The sequence below is a fragment of the Vitis vinifera genome, chromosome 18 (assembly GCF_030704535.1).
Source record: "Vitis vinifera cultivar Pinot Noir 40024 chromosome 18, ASM3070453v1".
In the NCBI taxonomy this organism is placed as follows: Eukaryota; Viridiplantae; Streptophyta; class Magnoliopsida; order Vitales; family Vitaceae; genus Vitis; species Vitis vinifera.
This window is the reverse complement of record NC_081822.1, coordinates 24,300,825-24,322,736: the sequence shown is the minus strand read 5'-3', so window position 1 is coordinate 24,322,736 and position 21,912 is coordinate 24,300,825. Positions and strand designations below refer to the sequence as shown.

The 21,912-nt window shown below is 37.3% G+C and overlaps 2 protein-coding genes across 2 annotated transcripts in view; one reads left to right on the top strand and one right to left on the bottom strand.

The window, feature by feature from the left end:
• Positions 1-12,982, top strand: part of LOC100241808 (exocyst complex component SEC5A) — a 58,006-nt gene extending 45,024 nt beyond the window's left edge. The window contains 6 exon segments of the mRNA XM_002268989.5: positions 4,247-4,324; positions 4,438-4,494; positions 11,244-11,393; positions 11,877-12,092; positions 12,527-12,671; positions 12,674-12,982. Coding sequence (XP_002269025.4) covers positions 4,247-4,324; positions 4,438-4,494; positions 11,244-11,393; positions 11,877-12,092; positions 12,527-12,671; positions 12,674-12,744 — 717 coding nt within the window. The 3' untranslated portion in view covers positions 12,745-12,982.
• Positions 12,983-13,721: 739 nt separating this feature from the next.
• Positions 13,722-21,481, bottom strand: LOC100253870 (sm-like protein LSM3B). The gene is made up of 3 exons (XM_002266284.5): positions 21,137-21,481; positions 15,669-15,764; positions 13,722-13,990 (listed from the first exon to the last, which is right to left on the bottom strand). Exons 1-3 carry the CDS (start codon positions 21,251-21,253, stop codon positions 13,910-13,912), a joined length of 294 nt encoding a protein of 97 aa, XP_002266320.2. The 5' UTR covers positions 21,254-21,481; the 3' UTR covers positions 13,722-13,909.
• Positions 21,482-21,912: the final 431 nt, after the last annotated feature.

Here is a 21,912-nt window from a genome sequence, read left to right as displayed (position 1 = left end):
AAGTTTCTTCTTCTTCGTCTTTTTCTGGATAGTCAAATTATTATCTAAATGCATGACTAAGTGTAAGTACTATTAGCTGAATGCATGGCTAAATGTAAGTTTCACTTTCACAAACAAGTTATTGAGTTGAGTTGCAGTGAAGGGTGAGTTCTCTTTCCCAGAAAACTCTTCTTCTTCTTCTTACAATTTCTTGAGTTGAGTTGCAGTGAAGGATGAGTTTCTTCACCTTCACAAACAATTCATTGAGTTGAGTTGCAGTGAAGGGTGAGTTCTCTTCCCCAAAAAACTCTTCTTCTTCTTCTGGTAGTCAAATTATTAGCTAATTGCATGGCTAAATGTAAGTTTCTTCTTATTCTTCACCTTCACTAACAATTTATTGAGTTGAGGTGCAAAGAAGGATGAGTTATCTTCTTCTTCTTCACCTTCTTCTTCTTCTTCCCAGGCAATTCATTGAATTGAATTGCAATAAAGGATGAACTATCATTCCCAAAAAATCAAAACCTGACCAAAAAGAAAGGCACGTAGTTCTTCTTCACAATCAATTCATTGAAATGGATGGTGGGGAGAAAACCCTGTTTGTTATTTTTATTTTTATTATTTTTTCTTTTTGATAGATAACTCCCCCTCCCTGAAATTAAACTTGGAACCTTCCATGTCCCTACCTCAACCCCTTGCAACTTCAGCCAAGCCCCCACAGCAGGAAGACCCGTACTTCTTCACAAACAATTCATTGAATTGAATTGCAACAAAAGATGAATTATCATTTCCAAAAATCTAACCACTCCTGAAAGAATCCTAGAAACAGAATTTGACCTAAAAGAAAGACCTGTAGAAACAACTTCCTTGTCTAATAGAAAATAACTCTAAAACAAACATGAATTCATGTGCTCATCTGGGTAAAAGTTCTCTAAAAAAGATGCTCCTGCATTGCCAAATGATATGTTACTTGATTTTCTGAGGGCAAGGTATCCACACAAAAAAATGCTCCAAAACTCTAGCAATGCCAATGACTTGACAATAGCAAAATTGCCCTCCACTTTAAGATGGTCTCAAATCATCCAATCCATGCATGGATCTCTTTTGGTGGAATCTTGATCTTTCATTTGCATACACCTCTTCAGCATTAAAGTACTAATAGAGATCTGAGTGCTGGTACAATATTTTATTTGTGTATTTGTTGTGATTTGTAATAGTGTCTAGGTAAATTAACCAGCTTGCTTCAGTGATGTCCCCAAATTATTAGACTGTATGTGTGTGTTTCTGGCCTACCTGCTTCAAGAATTGATTTTCAGCCATCCCAAATTATTTATTATTTTTATGATAGGTATATCCCCAAACAGAGAACCCCCTAATATAAAGTCCAAAGTTTCTTTTTCTTCAATTCTATGCCCATGTAATTCCATCTCTATGAACCGGAATTCTGATGCCTCTTCTCTCTCTCTCTCTCTCTATGTGTGTGTGTGTGTGTTTTACGTGTGTACCTGCTTTGAGGGTGGATTTTCACCTAAAGTTATTTATTACTTTTACCAAAAAAAAAAAGTTATTTATTACTTTTCTGATAAGCACATCCCCAAACAAAAAACCCCCTAATAGTAATTTCAGCCATTCTCTCTACAATTTTGAGAAGAGAAGAGGGAGAGGCAGTGGTAATGCCTCTCATTCAAGACTTGGAGAAAGGGTGATGGTCTAGAGATGGATGGTTTTGGATTTCCTTAGATGAGAATGATGGATATGCTCGTGTGTGCATGTGTGTGTGTGTGTGTGTGTATACTTGCTTCAATATGCCAGTGTCGATGGTTTTGGTTTACCTTATATGATAATGATGGATATGCCAGTGTGTGTGGTTTTCCCATGGGTGCCCTCTTTAAATCTATGGCGGCTTGGGATGGGGGGGAAGAGAGGTTGTGTAAAAGGCTGGCCATATGGAAAAAGACTATATCTGAAAAGGAGGGAAAATTACTTTGATTCGAAACACCCTTTCTAGTATGCCTATATACTTTGTCTTTGTTTTGCATGCCAATGTCGGTCAGATTAAGGTTAAAGCAAATTCAGAGAGGTTTTCTTTAAGGCAGTAGGGCCCTCCATCGAAAGTCACATTTAGTAAAGTGGGCAATTGTTTGTTTAGAACAAGGAAGGGGGGGCTTGGGCATTAGGTGTTTCTCAATGCTCAACAAGGCACTTCTCTGCAAATGGAATTGGCGTTTCATTGATGAAAGAGGGCCCTTTTGAAGCAAGTTACCAGTGAGAAGTATAGAGAAGAAAAAAGAGGGTGACACTCTCGTAAAGTGAGGGAGGGGTATGGTGTTGGGTTATGGAAAGCCATAAGGAAGAATTGAGATGTTTTGAGTAAAAAAAATTTCTTTGTGGGTAAGGGACAAGGGGTGAGGTTTTGAAAGGACAAGTGGTGTGGAGAAAAACCATTGTGTATTATCTTTCCTTCTTTATTTCTCTTAGCCATCTCAAGAGAGGAGTGGGTGGCGGATGTGTGAAATTCTTCAATTGTAGGGGGTGGTTAACCCCTTGTTTCTCTAGGGCCTTCAATGATTGAGAGGTGGAAAGTGTGTAGTGGTTTCTTTTGAGACTTCAAGAGAAGAGGGTGTATAGGGATGAGAAAGATAGCGTGCTTTGGACAAAAACAAAGAGTGGAAAGTTTTCAATCAAAACCCTTTATTCCGCTTTGGAGCTGAGAAGTTCAGTCTCTTTTCTAATGACCATCATTTGGAACTCCTAGTGCCACCTAAGGTGGGCTTCTTTGCTTACGAGGCGACATAAGGTAAGGCCTTATCCTTGCATTAAGTTCAGAGAAGGGGTTAGTCTTTAGCAAATAGATGTTTCTTATTCCATAACGAAGAAGAATCTATGAACCACATCCTTTTTCATTGTGTAAAGATAAAGGTTTTATTTCAGTTGCACTTTGCTCTTTTTAGCATTTCTCAGGTGCTCTCCTCTTTGATTAGAGAGACCCTTGAAGGCTGACATGTTTCTTTCATGGGAAAAAGTGTAAGAGGACTTGGAGGGTAGCTCCCTCATGCATGTTTTGGACAGTTTAGAAGGAAATGAGCAAAATTGCTTTGAAAATGAGGGGCTTTCAAACTAAAGGCTAAAAAACTCTTTTGTTTGTAATTTGTGGTCGTGGACTAAGTTGTTTATAGATAATGATTCTTTGTCTTTAATTAGCCTCATTGATTCGTTGGGTTCTCATTGAGGTCAGGTAATGTTTTTTGTAGCCCTTCTCATGTTTTGTAATCCTTCCATTTTCTTGGTTATGCCTTTTGGCGGTTAGTGTATACTTCTTGTATACTTGGGGATGCTCGTTTGGTGCCTCCTTTTTTATATGCACTTTCTTTACCTATCAAAAAAAAAAAAAAAACACCTGCTTCAAGGTAGATTTGCACCTCCCTAAATTATTTATTACTTTTCTGATAGGCTCATCACCAAAGACAACCCCTGATAATAATTCCAGCAATTTTCTTTTTTTGCAATATGGTGCCCCTGTGATCCCATCTTTATGAACTAGATTTCCAATGCTCTGTTCTCTCACTGAACTCTCTGTGTGTTATGTGTTGTATAAATCTGAGAGAGTGATAGTGCTTTTCATTGGAGAGTATAGAAAGGGTGAAAATATGGAGATGGGTGGTTTTGGTTTTTCTTAGATGCCAGCGTGTGTATACCTGCTTCTAGAGTAGATTTGCACCTCCCCAAATTATTTATTACTTTATCGATAGGTACATCCCCAAATGGAGGCTACCCTAATAGTAATTTCACTACTTTTTTTTTCTTTAATTCAGTGCCCCTGTGATCCCATATCTATGAAACGGACTTTCAGCCACAGTTGAGTTTCAATGGTACAGTATATGCATTGAAGGTGGTTGACTGGAGCTGAGGATGGCAATGGCAGTGGTAATGTTTCTCACTGGAGAGTAGAGAAAGGATGGTAGTGTAGAAATGGGTGGCTTTAGTTTCCAGTGAGAAATGATTGTGGTTTGGGCTGCTGGCTTTATGACTGTGGCTTTGATGGTTGGCTGTGATTATATGTTTTTATTTTTATTTTTTCTTCCTCTCCTCTTTCCTTCTGTTTTTTCCCCCTAATGGTAGAGATGCCAACTGATAGCAAGGCCTCAACCTATATAACTAATGGTTGTTTCTGGTTGAACAGAAATAAAAGTTGTAGCAACTAAATGCATGCTAGTACAACATCCCTCATGTTTTGTGCCTTTACCTCAGCTTCCTTCTTTCTTGCCTTCAGGCCAATTTGATCAGATCAGCTGCTGTGAACTATTTGTTGGATGCTGGAATTCAGTGGGGGGCCGCACCTGCCGTCAAAGTGAGGAATTACTGAATTTAGTTTTTTTTTTTTTTTTCATCTTCTCTCAAAAACTTCTCAATTTAAAATTGTTTTCCTCTGGAACAGATCAATAAATTATTGTTACATTGCAGGGTGTACGAGATGCAGCTGTGGAGTTATTGCACACTCTAGTAGCTGTGCATGCAGAGGTATTTGTTGCATCTGTTCTGGGGTTCATCTTAAAGTTCTCTTGCTCTCCTTGCATGTAGTTCTGTGCTGTTCTTGTCTTTTTCTTCATTTTTTATTCTTTGTTTTTGGATCCTAGTATATTGAAATTATAGAATTTTCCTAACATATCTGATTCAGAAGTGTTAATGGGAGAAACAAAGAATCTGTCCAGATTCATAGAATCTGATTTAATCACTGTTTTGTGTAAATTGGTAGAGTAGATCATGGAATAATTCTGGGATTGATTAAGAGTAGATTATGGAGTAATTCCGGGGATTGATTAGTTGTATATTTGATTTTTTATATTCACTAGCTATACAAATCATGGATTTATACCCTGTAAAACTTTTCTCATCTAATTAAGTGAGAAATCATTTTTCTTCTCTTCCTTTCTTCTGCTCTCATCTAATGTTCTAATCCTTTCCTGGCTAGCCTTCATTGCTACCATTCCTTTCATTACCTTTATTTTGATCTCCCCTTTCTATCTATTTGTTTTTCCAATGATGGGAATTTAAAAAAAAACTCCTACTGAAACAACCTAGTAGCCTAGATCCGTCAACAATATTTCAACCTTCCAAATTACTCCTGAAAAGCTAAACAGTAAGAATTTTCTTAGGTGGCACAAGCTGTGCAAGTTTTCCTTTAGAGTCGATGAAAGATGGGGTTTTTACCATTAGGGAACCAAAAATCTCTGATCCTTTTTGTGAAGTATGGGAAGATGAAAATTCTCAGATCATCTCATGGTTGATCAACTCTATGCAAGGTAAGATCAATAAACTTTTACTATTCCTTTGTATTGCTAAAGAAGTTTGGGCTGCAGTATCTTGAACATATTCCAAGAAAGGAAATGCTACTTGTTTATTTGGGTTGAAGACAACAATTCACAATACAAAGCAGAGGGATCGCTCTATGACTGCCTACTGCAACACTATGGTAGTTTTATGACATGAATTGGATTGAATCATCATTTACAAATGAAAGCACCATAGGATGTAGTGATGCTAGCAGGGATGTTAGAATGAGATTAAGTCTTTGAATTTTTAGCCAGGCTCCATCTTGAGTTTGATGAGGTTAGAAGTCAAATGCTTGGTAAGGAACCTTTTCCATCTTTTGAGGAAACTCTCCCTTATGTGAGCAGTGAGGATGATCACAGGGCTGTAGTGATGAAACCCATTTCACAAGAAAGCTCAGTACTTAAAACAGTTCAAGAGAGTGTTAACTCTGCTGCTATTGTTCAGACCAAACCAGGGACCAAAAAAAAAAAAAAAAACTGGAGAAAACATACTAGGTGGTGTGCCTATTGCAACAAACCGAGACATACAAGAGAAATGTGCTGGAAACCACATGAAAAACTTTCTTCTCATGGTAACAAAGGAGGCAGGCAGCCCTGTAAAGAACGTGTGACCATCGAGGATTTGAACCTATAGATGGCATGTCAGGCAGTGCAGCTCAACACTTGGATAATGCCCCTTCGACCAAGAATCAATTTTAGGCTTAATACAAAATTTTGGACAGACTACAAACTTAAACTCTAGTAATTTTGCCAATTGGGTAATACCCATACAGCTTTGAGTGTCTTTGATAATGTCTCATCTAATCCTTTGGTCATTGATTCTAGAGGAATCGATTATATGACTAGTGATTCACTTGCATTTTTAAGCTATATCCCATGTTCAGGAAAAGATAAAAGTCAAGGTTGCCAATGGTTTTTTTATTCCCATTCATGGGAAGGGTTCAATTTCTTTATCTTCTTTGACACTACCATGTGCTTTTCATGTCCCAAATGTTGCTTGTAATTTGTTGTCCATTACTAATTTGTTCTGTAAGTTTCTTTCCTACTAAAGTATTTTTTAGGACCTTGTTATGGGGATATGTCTTGAAGTGCACAAAAGGGCTCAAGTTCATGTCACTAGGGCACTCAAGAATAAAGAGAAGGAGATTTGGTTGTTGCACTATCCACTAGGACATTCAAACTCTGTTTCCCTTAAAAACTTTTATATCTCAAAATTTTTTCTGCTCTAAACCCTTCTAAATTTTAGTGTGAAATTTGTGAGTTGTCTAAGAGTCATTGTTATAGTTTTCATTTTCGGTGCAAAATTAAGCTTCATTGATGATTGTATTCGCATAATTTGGATTTACCTTCTCAAAGAGAAATCGAAAGCTACCATAGTTTTCAAATCATTCTACACAATGATTCAAAACCAGTTTCATACAAAGATTAAAGTTTTTTGGACAAACAATGGGAAGAATTATTTCAAAACCAAATCCATCATTGAGCTCACCAACTGCAGCAATCAAAGCCCCTTTCCAACCCAAAGAGAGAAAAAGAAGCCCATCCACCCAAGTAGAAGAAAGAATTAGTAGAATTAGCGGGTACCTAGATGCCTCCTCTAAAAGGGCTTCGTCGATGAGACATAAACGTCAAGTCGCCAACGACCAATCACCTCACTTCGTCGATGAGACATAAAAACTAGGCCGGTTCACTGACACTGGGTCCTTAACGACCCTGCTAAGTTGGCCCACTCTGTCCTATAACCCTAACCCACTAACCCTTTTCCACCATCAAAGCTTAGTCCAAACCAAGCCCCCAACTAGGCTTTGGGCCTAAAACCCGTCCTCCCAAGACTTTTAGACACTTGGGCTCCAAAGCCTAAAAAAACTCCCACCCCCAAAGCCACCTCCACTACAAGGTGGCCCATGCCATTAGGCTCGTTCCTAATCCCACTCATAGCCCCACTTCCACCTCCAACTAAACCACCCACCCCCGCCTCCCCTCCTTTTTCTGAACCACCAACAGATCTGTTACCAATGTTGTCAATAACAACCTCCTCTCTGCCCTGATCTTTGCCACCTAAACATGACAAACGTGCCACTACAGTCTGCAAGGTTGGTGTTGACTGGCTCACGCTACACCTTGTGCGTGATCCACTCCTTCCATCATCTCTAACCTCCACAGCCTCGCCCCCGCTATTCCTGTTCTTTGGAACCACCACTGACACCCATGGCAGAACTTCCCTCCGCAAATGGACTGCAAAACAAGAAGAACCAACTATTCCCTTTAAAGAACCAGACGAGTCTTTTCCTTTTGACTTCACCAAAACCCTTAGCCCATTCCAACTGTGAAAAAACAAGTGGTGTCCTCATCCACAGCAATGAACACTCCACAACAATCCCCAATTTGCCTGAACACCTCCGACTCGAAACATGTAGGTGAAGACCCACCACCCTCACCCAAACCTCCTTAGCACGTTTGCTTTTTTGGAAACACCCCACCTCTCGAAAAGCAGAGTCTTCTTAAAACATCGAAAACCTCTGTTTGACACATTATTAACCCCTGCTTTGTCCTCAAACTCAAACAGAAGAAGCGCTCCTCCCAACTTAGCAATCTTCAGTCCCCCTTTCGGATGCCAATAGTATATTCACCAATTCCTCTATGTAGACAGCTATGGGACTGAGTTTGAAGCCTCTTCTCATCGACCAACCAAACACTGACCCCAACTACTGCTTCTTACTCAGGAGTTTCCTACCCCCAAGCTGGACCCAGATTGCCTCTCCTAACCTTCCAACCTACGCTTTAGCAACATCAACAAAGAATATTGCTTTCTCCAAAGGAACTCCAAACCTCTTCTCCACCCTAGCCACAATAGTGCCAGAGGAGCGCTTGCTTTCAACAGAGGTAACAACCCTTAGAGAACGCAGCTTCTCAGCCAAGGTGACCCACCCCTACAATCCCTTTGTCCTCGGGGAAGGTCAAACAAAATCTCTTTGCTTCTAGATCAAGAATAAAATAAAGAATGAACCTAGCTGCTTCATTTGATCATCGTTCCGGCTGAAACTTCCTTCCCCCATCCTCCCTATCTATAACAAAACTCTTAAGAGAATCCTCCCTGCACAAGCTTCCACTCCTTACAGGAAGTAACACAAACTCAAGCCCCCAAACCTAATCCAAGATGAGAACCCTCTACTTCTCTCCACAATAATCCCCCTCTAAGTTTCTCTCCGACTACTTCCACCAAAATTTTGAAAGACTTTGCCTCCACGGCAAACTAACACTCAACAATATTTTAGGATTTTATCTTCTTGAAAATGGGATTACTCCTCATGTTTTGATACACCCCAACAAAATGGAGTGGTGGAGATTAAAAACAAGCATTTACTAGAAGGTTCTAGAGCCTTATGGTTTACCCACAATGAACCCTAAAATTTATTGGAGTTATGTTGTCTTAACCATTGCCTATTTAATAAATCACATGCCCCTCAAGACTCTAAACTCTAAAATTTCGGTTTAGTTTTTTAAAACACTCTGTCCTAGTGTTAGTCTCTTTGGGTCCCTTCCCATTAAGGTTTTCAAGTGTGCAACATTTGTTCATCTTCCAAGTAGGGTATGATCTAAATTTAGATCCTAGGGCCATTAAGTATATGTATTTGGGTTATTCACCTACATAAAAGGGATATAAGTGTTTTCACCCTCCTACCATGAAAAATTTCGTCACTAGGATGTAAGATTCTTTGAAGACTTGTCATATTTTTCCGAGATTGACATTTTGTGGGAGAAAATTGGTTTAAAAGATCCATTATATCGTCTATTCTATCCATCATACCCTTCAAATCAACCTATGGTAGTGGATCCTACCCGGTTCCATACACCTCTTTGATGAATCCTATACTTGTCTATGACCAGCTGAGCAACCAAATTAATACCAGGCAGCAAGGGAACATTAGGGGAATTGAACTGGAAAATGGACCAGGAAATGTTGAAGCTACTGAGGACGATCCAGATATGGAGCAGGTTGAAAACGTATCAAATCCTTTAAGTCCATTTGTTTATTCAAAAAGAAAGCGGGACAAGGTCATGGATCCTATCTCTCTCATGACCAATCTTCAAAACCAAAGGCAGGTAGTTCAGATACTCTTTCACCACCTAAAGCCATGTTTGATACTGATCTTGATGTTCCTATTGCTAAGGGTTACACTCAAACCTATGACATTGACTATCAAGTAATATTTGCTCTAGTTGCAAAAATGAATTCTACTAGGGTCCTATTATCTTTGGCAATTAATTTTGATTGGTTATTACATCAATTTGATATGAAAAATGTTTTTCTAGATGGAAAGCTAGAGGAGGTGTATGTGGATCTTCCATCTAGTTTTTGAGGACTGTTTGCATAATAGAAAAGTATGCAAATAGATGAAATCTTTGTATGAGCTTAAGCAGTCCCTAAGAACATGGTTTAAAAGGCTCACTTAATTTCTACGTGTTGATGCTTACTCTCAAAGTCACAGGGATCATACTCTATTCTTTAAACACTCGTTACTTACGAAAATCATTGTGCTCATTGTCTATGGAGATGATATCATTGTTATAGAAGACGAAACCAAAGGTTTGAAAAGTCGACTAGAAAATGAGTTCAAGACAAAAGACTTTGGAAACCTAAGAAACTTTCTTGGAATTGAAGTGGGAAGATCCAACAATGGTATAGTTGTGTTGGACTTACTAGAAGAAACTGGAATGATTGGGTATAAACCAGCAAAGACACCCATTGATCCCAACCACAAATTGAGATTCACTACAGAATGAAATTTTGTTGAAAAAGGAAGATACCAAAGACTGGTGGAAAAACTTACTTATATAAGGCTGGACATAACCTATGCTGTAGTGTGGTAAGCCACTTTATGCACACACTATTGGAATGTCACATGGAAGCAGTTCAAAGAATCTTAAAGTATTTAGGCTACTCATGGAAAGGGACTCTTGTTCTCTGAAAATGGTCACCTCCCAAATCAAAGCCTATATAAATACAGATTGGGTTGGCTTTCTTGTAGATAGAAGATCAATGACGGGATATTGCTCCTTTGTGGGAGGCAATCTTATCATATGGAGAAGCAAGAAACAAGCCGTTATGGCAAGATCGAATGCTGAAGTTGAATTTTGGGTTATGGCTCAACAAATATGTGAAGTCTTAGGGATTGAAGGACTCCTCTAAGAGTTTAAATTAGAGCTTAAAGAACCAATGAAAATTTAATATGGTAATAAAGTTGCAATCAATATTGCACATAATCCAATTTAACATGATTGTACCAAACATGTTGAGGTGGACAGACATTTCATATAGAGTGGACAGATTTCCACATTTTTGGTAACAACTAAGCAATAGCTTGCAGATATCTTCACAAAAGGAATCACATTGGAATCTACGGTTGGCAAGTTGGGAATGCACGACTTCTATGCGCCAACTTGAAGGGGATTGTTAGCAGGAGCAACAAAGAATCTATCCAGATTTTGAATGTGGCTTAATCGATGTTTTATTTATATTTTTGTTGGGAATAGATCATGGAGTAATTCAGGGAATTGACTGAGGAGTTAATCATGGAGAAATTCCGGGGATTGATTAGGAGTAAATCATGTTATAATTCTAGGGATTGGTTAGTTGTATATTTGGAATTTTTTTTTTTTTTTTTTGTTAACTGTACAAATCATTGTTCTCCTCTCGTCCTCACAAGAAGTTATATTGACATTAGTTTACTATAATAACAAGGCCATACTTCCATAATTCACAAGCAGACTGCATAACTGCCTGCCTAATATAGCATATGCTTTTTTTTCTTTATTCTTTTCATCCAACTCCAACTATCAGGTGCACAATAACATTTCTCAAGTTCTGGTCAAATAACTTTTTTCACTTTATTCTCTCAATCAAACTTGCTCTCAAAAGGATGTAATTTCTTGCAGGTCTTTGCTGGTGCTAAGCCCCTGCTGGACAAGACACTTGGTATTCTTGTGGAAGGACTCATCGATACTTTTCTCAGCCTTTTCCATGAAAACAAAACTAAAGATCTTAGGTCATTGGATGCAAATGGTTTTTGTCAGCTCATGCTTGAGGTGAATTCTGGTGTACCACTTAATTGCAAAGCCTTGAATCCAACTACTGAAATTCCATTTCTTTCCCTTTTTAGCTGTTCTTTCAGACAAGTATGCCATAAGAATGATTGTTGCTTGAATTCTCCCTCGAGCAGTTCGGTTCCTAAAAGAGGGAGAAAAATTTCTTTGGGTTTGGCTAAAGAACATTGTTTTAAGAACTGATGATTTCCATCTTATTTCAAACCTCATGATGTTGACAGGATTTTGATATTCTATGCACTGGGGAAAAAAACCTGAAAAATTAAGAAGCAATGGTGCATAGAAATAAACTGGTTTGAGATTTCATGGCAACGTCTGTGATTGAAGTTATTGAGAATTAGCATTGTACTGCATGAAGATCTACCTTTCATTTTCTTCACCTGTAGTAGTTTAATATATGCTGTGACATGCCTGACATGGTTGCTTGCTAAGACTGTTAATTTGCTTGGTATGAATCTTTGGCAGCTTGAATATTTTGAGACCATATTGCATCCATATTTAACACAAGATGCAAGCGAGTCTCTGAAGTCTTTACAAGGTGTCCTATTGGAGAAAGCTACTGAGAGTGTGACCGAATCTGTTGAGAATCTGGGGCATCACCGCCGGTCAACTCGTGGGAGTGAAGATGCACTTGCTGATGATAGACAGCAAGTAATGTCTGTGTCGCCAGATGACCTGATTGTAAGAACCTCCGCCTTTTGTGTTCCCTTTGTTGTATTCCTGAATGTTAATGAATATCTACAAGTTAAGCTGCATTTTGTTTTTTTTAGAACATCGTTTGTTAGATTTGGCAAAAACAAGGGCTAAGAAATATTTTCAATAAGTTGAGGTTTGTTTGCTGAAAAATGATTTCATTGGATATAGAATGTTGTAATTGTGTGACTACCAACTCCTTATAGAGAAGGTTGAATATGGAAGGAACAATGTAATACCTGCCTCTTAGGATCCTTTTAATTAAAAGTGTTGCCACCTACCCTCTCCAGCTTATCATTTCCTAATCTAATCTACCTCAGTGGCAAAAGCAGTTACAAATAGCTCTTATAGGACATATATTTGTTGTTTATGCTTTAAGTTGTGGTTTTCTAATTTGCTATTTCGCTGTACATGTTTGCAAGGCTCTTGCACAGCAATTCAGTTCTGAGCTACTTCAGGCAGAGCTTGAAAGGACTCGGATCAACACAGCATGCTTTGTGGAGTCAATTCCATTAGACATGGTTCCAGAACCAGCAAAAGCTGCTTATGCTTCCTTCAGGGGATCAATAGATTCTCCCAGCAGGAGTTTCAGAGGTACACAAGCTGTTGGATCCCCAAGTTTCTCCAGGCAAAGGCGTAGATGAGCTAGTTGGTATCTCATATTGTTTATTCAATTTTCCCCACTTTCTGTGTAATTGTTGTAATCTAGTACTCGTGCATTTGATTGAAAGACATTTGCATTTTCATTATAATTATTCTGCAGTTTGTGCTTACTATGTGGCATACACTAAGAGTTTGGGACCTGGGACCTTTGATTTTTGCTTTGGACCGGCGTCACTTGATGAGTTCTGAATTCTAGTTCATCTTTGTTCCTTTTATCCTCTCGTGCTTTAATCTTTTAAACTGAGATGCCCTTTTCCAAAGCAAGTACTATTGGGTGTTACCTTTATATTAATTCTTATTTTCTGGTAATAGTGTCCATCGCATTCTGGTTGCAACTCAAATATAGGTTGGGATTGATACTATGGGCGCTTGTTATATTGTTACGGCATACAAACTATTCAAAGCGCTCCAGCATTATTTCTCCTCACCGAAGGAATGAAAGGCAACTGATTGTCGAATCTTCTTCAGACGGAAAGGTATCCAAAGGACAACACTAAAAGAAAAACCATTCAGCAGATTGTAAATGTTTGGAAACCATCAAATTTCTAATAATCAGATCTCCTAAGCCATGGATTATCAGACAAAGAATTCGGGATTTCCAGACCTCCACGAACATGTTTATTCTAACATATATGACCAATGGTACAAAAGGCCCAGCTGGGTATAACCCCATTCGTTTACCACTTGCTGCATAAAGCCCGGATACGGCAGCCTCTTAATTTAAGTCATCCCATTCAAAGCAGAAACAAGAAATCAAGAAGCATGTTAAACTAGTAAACTAAATCCGTGAAATTTCATGCATCCATCCATTCCCAAGTTCATTGATGCCCCATCCAGCCAACCATGCTAATCCACTAAATGGTGCATAAGATTTTTGTCTAAACATGATGAGAGTGTACTTCATAGACACTGCCAGCAGTTTTTGCCTATCCTGTTTTTTACCAAACAAGCGCATAAACTTAGAACAGCTGATAGCTCATACAAATTCATCATTGAAATCTATCACATAATGATCCAACAATGTGATATGCTCTCCCTTCATTCCCTCCCAAAATCAAATCAGTTTGACATACACTTAGGCTATTACATACGACAACAGGATATTTCAACCATAAAATGCAACCTAAATTCCATCATCCAAATCAAGCTGTCCTCAGTGGAGGAGAAACCAAAATAACACCATCTCCTCGAACAAAAAGAAATGGAACTGTCCGCCTTGTCGTCTGAAACAGGAGATGAAAAATAAAGCCAAATAAGTTCGTCATCCCAAAATTTAATAGGAAGGATAAACCAGGATATAACTTTTGATGCCCTAACGTGTTTTGAACTTAGATGAACTTCCCTCAAAAAGAGTTTGGGTCTGTTTGGAAACTCTTCTAGAAAAATTGCTTCCAAGATTCACTCTCAAAAGCTATCTTTTGAAAACTATATTGGAAAACACTGCCAAACAGACCCTTTATTTCTTCTTTTTCTGTTCTTTTAGGGGCAGCCCCCCTTTTACATTAAAGCATCTTCTTTAGGCATCAATTATGAATTAGCACTTCGTCTTGCCACAAAATTTAAAGCAAACTATTCATCTGCTTGCTATAAATTTCAAAGGTGCTGGATAAATCCAGGATAATTCAAGGGTTGCTGTTTTGTTTTTTAGTCATGATAGCAAATCATTAAGGGTGGCCACTAGTTCATGATAAGATGCAATCCCCTAATTATATGTCATGCATTGAAATGTAGGACACAATTCTTAATGGCATTTGTTATTTTTTTTAATTGAATTTCACAACCCACAAGATTCACGACTCCATTGGCATTCACTCACCACTTATTCAATGGCCTAAGGTTAATTTTTTAATCACATTTTATAAGTCACAACTTTGTTGACATTCATTGGGTGCTCCATAAGTTTTTTTAAACCTAAAAATATAGAATAAAAATAAAATAAATAAAAAACCTCAGTGTCTAGAAGAATTTTCTAGTCAGTTGCTATTCTTTTTCAGAAGACTCAAGTTTGCTAAGCATTGCATTTTTCAGGAACAGGTAATTGGCCACTCAAAAGTTAAATAGAAAATAGGATTTTGAAAAGACCTATAGATTTATGCGGAAAGACATCTGGAATCAAAGGTATCTCAAGAATCCAATGTGATGGGTGATGTTTCAATCAGCAGTCCTAATACAAGAGTCTCCTAAGCCAAAATCAACACACAGGGGCTTTAAGGGCAAAACTTTAACGGATGAACAAAACAAGAATAATTTAAACAGAAACCAAAGTCTCAGGACCAATAGCAACAAGAGATACCATGAAACCAAGGCATTATCTCCCAACAGCATAGTGGCTAAGCATTTAATGACTCAAAATGACATTCTTGATGTCATTGCTTTGGGTTCCAAAAAAATGGGTTGGCAGGAGTTGAATAAAACTGTGAATTATGCCTGCAACATTCCAGAAACATTCAATGATGATGTGCTTTCGATCCAAAGACTCAAAATACATTTTTGTTTTGTCCCTTTGGTCAGAGGCAAAGTTGTTTATAGCTGATTACCCTCTAACTTTAGTTAGTTTTATTGATTGCTTGGGCTCTAGTTAAGGTTGTTTTTTGACCCAACTGGGGCGCTTGTTTACTTGTACTTATTAGCCGGTTTGGCAGTGGGTGTATTGGTATTGTATACCTTGAGTCGCTCTTTTGGTGCCACTTTTCAATAGATCTTTTCTTTACCTATCAAAAAAAAAAAAATTCCAGAAACATTCTTGTTATGCTTATTTATTTAATTCCTCTCAGCAGGGTGGGGGATTGGGGCTTGTGGTGGTGCAGTTATGTTTATGCCAGTGGATCTTCTGGATTGTTTCAGTTCTACCAAACCAGATAATTTAAGAAAGAAGTAAAAGGAAGCCAGTTGAGAGCATACTCGAACAATTTCTTCATAAGTTTCATCGTCGATTTCTACTGTAGTAACAATTTCTTCAACATCACCAAGAATCATGTTCAAATGCTGATCATAGGCCTGAAAAACCAGATTGCCAAACCACACAAAGAAGAAACATATGTTAATGAGGATTGCAAACTTCTTTGTTATGTAATAAATAAGTCCAAACTTTTTGGTTTTTTTTTAATAACCGATTAATGAACAAGTCTAAATGTTGATATTATTATTATTTTTTTCATTCTTACTGCACAAAGCTTCAAACGTAACAATACCCACAGGAGGTGATAGGTAGCCATTCACAAAGTGTCTCTTTAGTCAACCTCGTGGCTCTACAAACTAGGTTGCAATCTAGCAAAATGAGGCTCAAGGGGACACTTGCAAAAGCTTCATCAGTGAAAGCTCAAATTGAAGAGAAGTAAAGCAAGTCCCGAACTGCTTCTAAAGTCCACCTATCCTAAAAAATCTTTGCTTTCCCACCAAATAGTCCAAATCAAAGGCAGACAATGCGACACAGAGTCCTGCTTCAAGGAAGTTCCCCAAAACCTTTAAATGGCATAATCAACATCTCCTCCACCCTTTTGGATGGAACCCAATCAATCCTTACAAGCCAAAATAGTCTACACCTAATGTTAATGCTACAAAGCAATGTAAAAAAGCATGCACATGACACACCATCCTGAACTGCTTTGTAAGGTCTTCTCCATTGAAGCTAGTCAATTAGTATTGACCTTATTTACCACAAGCCCTACAAAGGCCTTCACTTTTAGTAGAGCTCTGGATTTCCAAATGAAATTTGTAGGAATAAAGGGAACTAAAATGGTCGAAATAGAGAAACCATTAAATGACAACAATCCTACGAATGTCAAGGATTAAACTCTCATGTGACAAATAAATATGGGCTAAAGCAATCACTAGATGAGCTAGTTCCTCAATTTCTTGCTCTAAGAAGTTATGATGAAAGCACTAAGATATAGACAGGTAGGAGAAAAACTAACATCGAGGAAAAACAAGGTTTCTTAACCCTCCTAACTCTATAAATGTTTGGGAACTACTCACTAAGAAATTTATCACCCAATCAAAGATTTTTTCAAAAGCGAATTTTTGTATCATCACCCACAAAGTAATGAGTGAAATGAAAAAGTCTAAGGAGGCTTGTGTAAATGTCTACCAAGGGCATTTATGTCACCACCTAACAACATAGTTGGCATTCCATCCACTAGGGTTTGACCCCTAAATACTGAAGATGGCCTTATGCCATAAAGCATCATTCTCCATAAGGAACCTCCACAACCACTTACCTAGAAGGATTCTATTCCTCAAGATATCCTTCCAATGCCTAAAGCCCATTCCCTCTTAGGCTTACACACCTCATTCAAACCTACAAGGTAATCTCTGTTCCCTTCCTCATGACTAAATAGAATCTTTGTAATCTCTCAATCATGGAGGCTACTATAATAGAAGCTTTGAACAAATATAGAAAATATAAGGGGGATACAGGATAAATATGACCATACAAGAGTGATTCTACCACCTAAGGACACATAGGCTTTCTTCCAACCATATAAACCACATCAAATCCTTTCTACAATTGGGTCTGGAAAAGATACTGCTCTAGGATTCTTTCCTAAAGCAAGACCCAAGTAAAAGGGGGATAATCTGACATCCAACAATCTAAAATAGTATCTAACTCAAGGACTTGAGTCTAACTAATATTGATGCCAATAAGATACATTCAAATTTACTTTAAGCCTAGAAATCTGTCTAAAAACCATAAGATTAACTTAAGGTTGTACATTCCTCGTCTTTGGCTGTTGAGAAGAATATTGTGTCCCTAAGGAATTGTAAATGTGTCACCTTTGTCCTCTTTCTACCTACCCAAAAGACCTCTAAATTCTACTCTCCTCTATCCTTAACATCAATCTACTCAACACATCTACAACAATGGTAAAAGGAAAAGGGAAGAGGGGATCACCTTGCCTTAAGTCCTGAGATGCCTCAACCCATCCTTTAGCGCAACCATTTATTAGTACTACAAACCTAACAAATGAAATACACACGTGAATCCACAATCTCCATTTTCACTCAAAACCTTTCTTTTCTAATGCATGATCCAAAAAAACCTATTTCATATTATCATAAGCTTTTTCAAAATCAATCTTAAAGACAACTTCTGGTTTATAATGTCTTTTATCATCCACCACTTCATTCGTCACCAAAATTGCATCCAAAATTTGTCTCTCAATGAAGGCTCCCTGAAAAATATGAACAGTCTTACAAAAAACCCACTGTAGTCATTGAGGCAACACCTTAGCAATAATTTTGTAGAGACTAGTCACCAAGTTAAACAGTTTAAAGCCAGATATACTATTGATTTGTCTCCAATTAGGCACTAGGGCAATAATTAGCTTAAATTTTGGATCACATTTGGTAATATATGAACATGTCTAATTTCTAGTATTTTATAAAATTGACATGCACCCTAGGTTTTTTTTATATGTAAATAAGAAAATATATTAAAGCACCTAAGAGGACACTCACCAGAGTATACACAATGTATACAAAAGTTGCCTAGGCTAAATAAGGAAAGGGTAAAAACAAAAAACAAAATCCCTCCCCTTACTTGAAGCTCAACCAATCTACAAATTCTATCATAGATATTGAATGGTCTTCTATATACACTCTAACCCAATCCAAAAAATTAGACTTAAAGTACGATTTGACTGTTTGATCCAACTGGTCAACGTCATTAAACAACTTCCTATTTCTTTACTGCCTTAAGAGTCCAAAACAAACACAAGGGAGCAACCTGACTTTTTTCTGCTTCTTCCCCATGAATTAGCCTTGTAAACTCAATAGGTTTCGTATAACTGAAGAGTGCATCACCCAAACCACTCTAAAATTAAAAAAAAAAAAAAATTAGTTACCACAACATTTCTTGCTTTGGAGCAATGAAGAAGCAAATGATCCACCGATTCTTCCTTGCCTTTGCATAAGAAACATCTATTCGGTAAAATCCATCCCTCTCCTTTTGAGTTGACCTACCATCAGAATTCTGCCCAATGTCACTTCCCATGCAAAGAAGCCTCCCTTCATTGGAACCCAAGTACTCCACACTATGCTTGTAAGGAAACGCTCCCTACCTCCCCTGGTTAAGGAGGCATAGAGGGATCTAACCGAGGAATTGCTGCACTTGGTTTCCTTCCAAGTCAACTTGTCCTCATCTTCCACTATAATTGGAAAAATGTGCAATTTCCTTAAGAATCTCTCCACATTCTCGAGTTCTCAATCACCAAACTGTCCTAAAAAGCAGGGGCTCCATCCTAAATGCCTTCCCAGCTTGCTCCAATGCCTCTGCTACCCAACCTTCTTTGTTAGATGCCATAGAAAATAACATCAGGAAGGCTTCTTCCAAGGACAAGCAGGGACTTCGTAGGTTGCACATCATTTTGCTCAAGAAAGCCTCTTAGGTTGTGCCTTTCATTTAGGCACATAAGATCTTTGCACCTTAAATAAGCCTTAAGCCTTTTAGAACTAAGGAAACAATATTTTTCTTTACAAAGGGCCAATGACCAAGTTTTGACAAATAACTTAAGGGCTTTATAATAAAGGTTAAGTGGACATAATTGATTAAAATTTTAACTAAAACCCGCTAGCAGTCAATGTTAGCAAAAAACAATATGATTTGGCCTAAGCTGATACCCAATTGACCTATGCCAATTTTATGCAAATATTTCATTTTATCAATGATCTCACCTCACTCATAAAAGGAGTAAAACTTCAATATAAAGAATGCACACCGCTAAGCATACAAAGAATACATATTAGTGTAATATTATATGGAAAATACAGTACAAACATAGTAATGCAAAGAATTCCTAGCAGGTTATAAACTACCATATTATCCCCACCAAGAGGAGGCCTAGAAGACTACCATTTATTGCCTACAAGAGTTGAAATATGCAATTAAGTCTTTTGCATCCAAAAAACCTTGAAAATCATGAGTAGTTATCCAAACATGGAATAACAACAGGATTAAATGTCCAATATATCAAATCAAATTTGATAATTTCATTGCTTCCACTTTATTTTCAATTAGTCTTAACCATATGATTTCTATACTTTTTTGTCCTATAAAGTTTCAAAGCTTTTTAACCATTCAAATAATTCAAGTTAAAACTTAACAGTTGACATCATCCAGTCATCTTATTCTTCTGCATACCTATCAATTATGGTCCATATATGGTCGACATTGGAAAAATACATCTGAAACAAGTATGCCAAGTGGTCAAAAGGGTTGGTAATTTATGACCAGAGACTTGGTAATAAGAGTAATGTCACATCCCAAATCTATCCATCATAATGGACAAAACCACCAATGGATGATCTTTCCATAAACTCCTATTCGTTAAATTTACATGCATGTACAAATTCCAAAGATAAATGTGCAATAAACCATACTATAGTGTTCTTATTGTCTTCCACAATTTTCATCCATTGGATTTAAAGAAGAGAAAAAAATGAACTATAATAAAAATAAAAATAGCTTTTACAAGTGGAAGAAGAATAAAATTTGAAGACATATAAAAGGGATTAGAGTATTTAAGAATAGTATTTCTGTAAATGGTTCTAGCATCCTGCCTTTTTTCCAAAACAAAAATCAATCAGATTTTTTGTAGACATAACTCTTATATAAGCATCAGGAATTATATCGGTGCCTCTTCAATACATATAGCTAATCAGGAAAAACCATATGGGGTATCTGCCAAAAGATTCTCTAACAAAGCATCAATGAAATCTATCAATGTACAGTTTTCTATCTCCTCCGGGACTCTAGACCATTCCCAAAGGGATTTAATGAAAATATATGACATTCCCAAAGCTAAAACAAAATGCAAATCATGATTTGCCTATGTATAAAATTCCAGAACCAAAAGACCAACAGGAGCATAATAAAGGATAAACAAAACCATCAGCTATGATTTTTCTATGTATAAAATTCAATAAAATAAATAAATAAAAAATCAAACTAAATGAACCACAGAGCAAATTCTCACAATGTTAAGAACCCTAATTTCAATAATCGATGAGTTGCCACACCCTAATCACATTGCAATACACTAAAACATTATAATTCCCACATGGGTTTCCCCAAATACCAAAAAAAAAAAAAAAAAAATCTCACAAAACCAAAGAAAAACCCCTGGCAAAACCCTAGACGTTGAAAACATGATGGCAACCACACACAAAACCCATAAGGACAAACTCAACAAAACCCACGTCCTAAAAGCGGAGATCAAGGAAACCATCACTACAAACAAGAGCATTGAGGGTCTGCTTTGGCTGCCGGAAAATAACAGGAAAAGAAATTTAAAGGAAAAAAAAAACGTTGAAAAGGTTAAACGCATATGTAGAAGGAAAAAAAAAAAAAGAGAGAGAAAGGAGAAAAATACATGAAGTTTGCCTCGGAGTTCACGGTCGGAGCGGAGCTTGACGTAGATACGCTCGTCGAGGCTAAGTCTTATGAGATCCAACGGCTCCTTCACTGCGCTCTCTTCTTCGCTCGCCATTTTTCTTTTTCTCTGCAGTCGACCGCCTCTCTTCCTCAAAACCCCCTTATTTCTTCTAAGCCGTAACTTTTCGATCTCAAAATAACCCCATATTTGTAAAAATAATCAACCGGTCAAAAAGCAGAAAAATTAACCTGGTTGAGACCAATCAACCAAATAACCCAATACCAAATACATCCATTCTAAAGTTATAAGTTTTTTTTAATAATTCTTTATCTCAATGAATTTAAAAATTTTATCATCTAATTCCATATTTGTATGGTCACATTCGTAAATTAATATCCAACAACCGTCAATTAAGATCTTAATTGAGTGTTTTTATTATAAATAAACAGAAGTCATCGAAAGACTTTACAAAGCTTGTTCAAAGCACTGAAAGATAGAGAGACTCTACAAACAACGATATCTAATAAAGACAAGAATGAACTTATGAAGAAAGTGCAGAATGTTATTGTGTTGTGTTTGTGTAATAAGGTACCTTGTAAAGTTGTAAAAGATGATACAACTATCAAGTTATAATTGAAATTGGAAAGTTTGTATATGAAAAAGTCTCTTATAAATCACTTGTGAAGAAGCGGTAGTTCACTCTCTAGATGAAAGAAGGCACGTCCATTAAAAACCACCTTAATATGACTTTAATAAAATTATCATGGATTTGA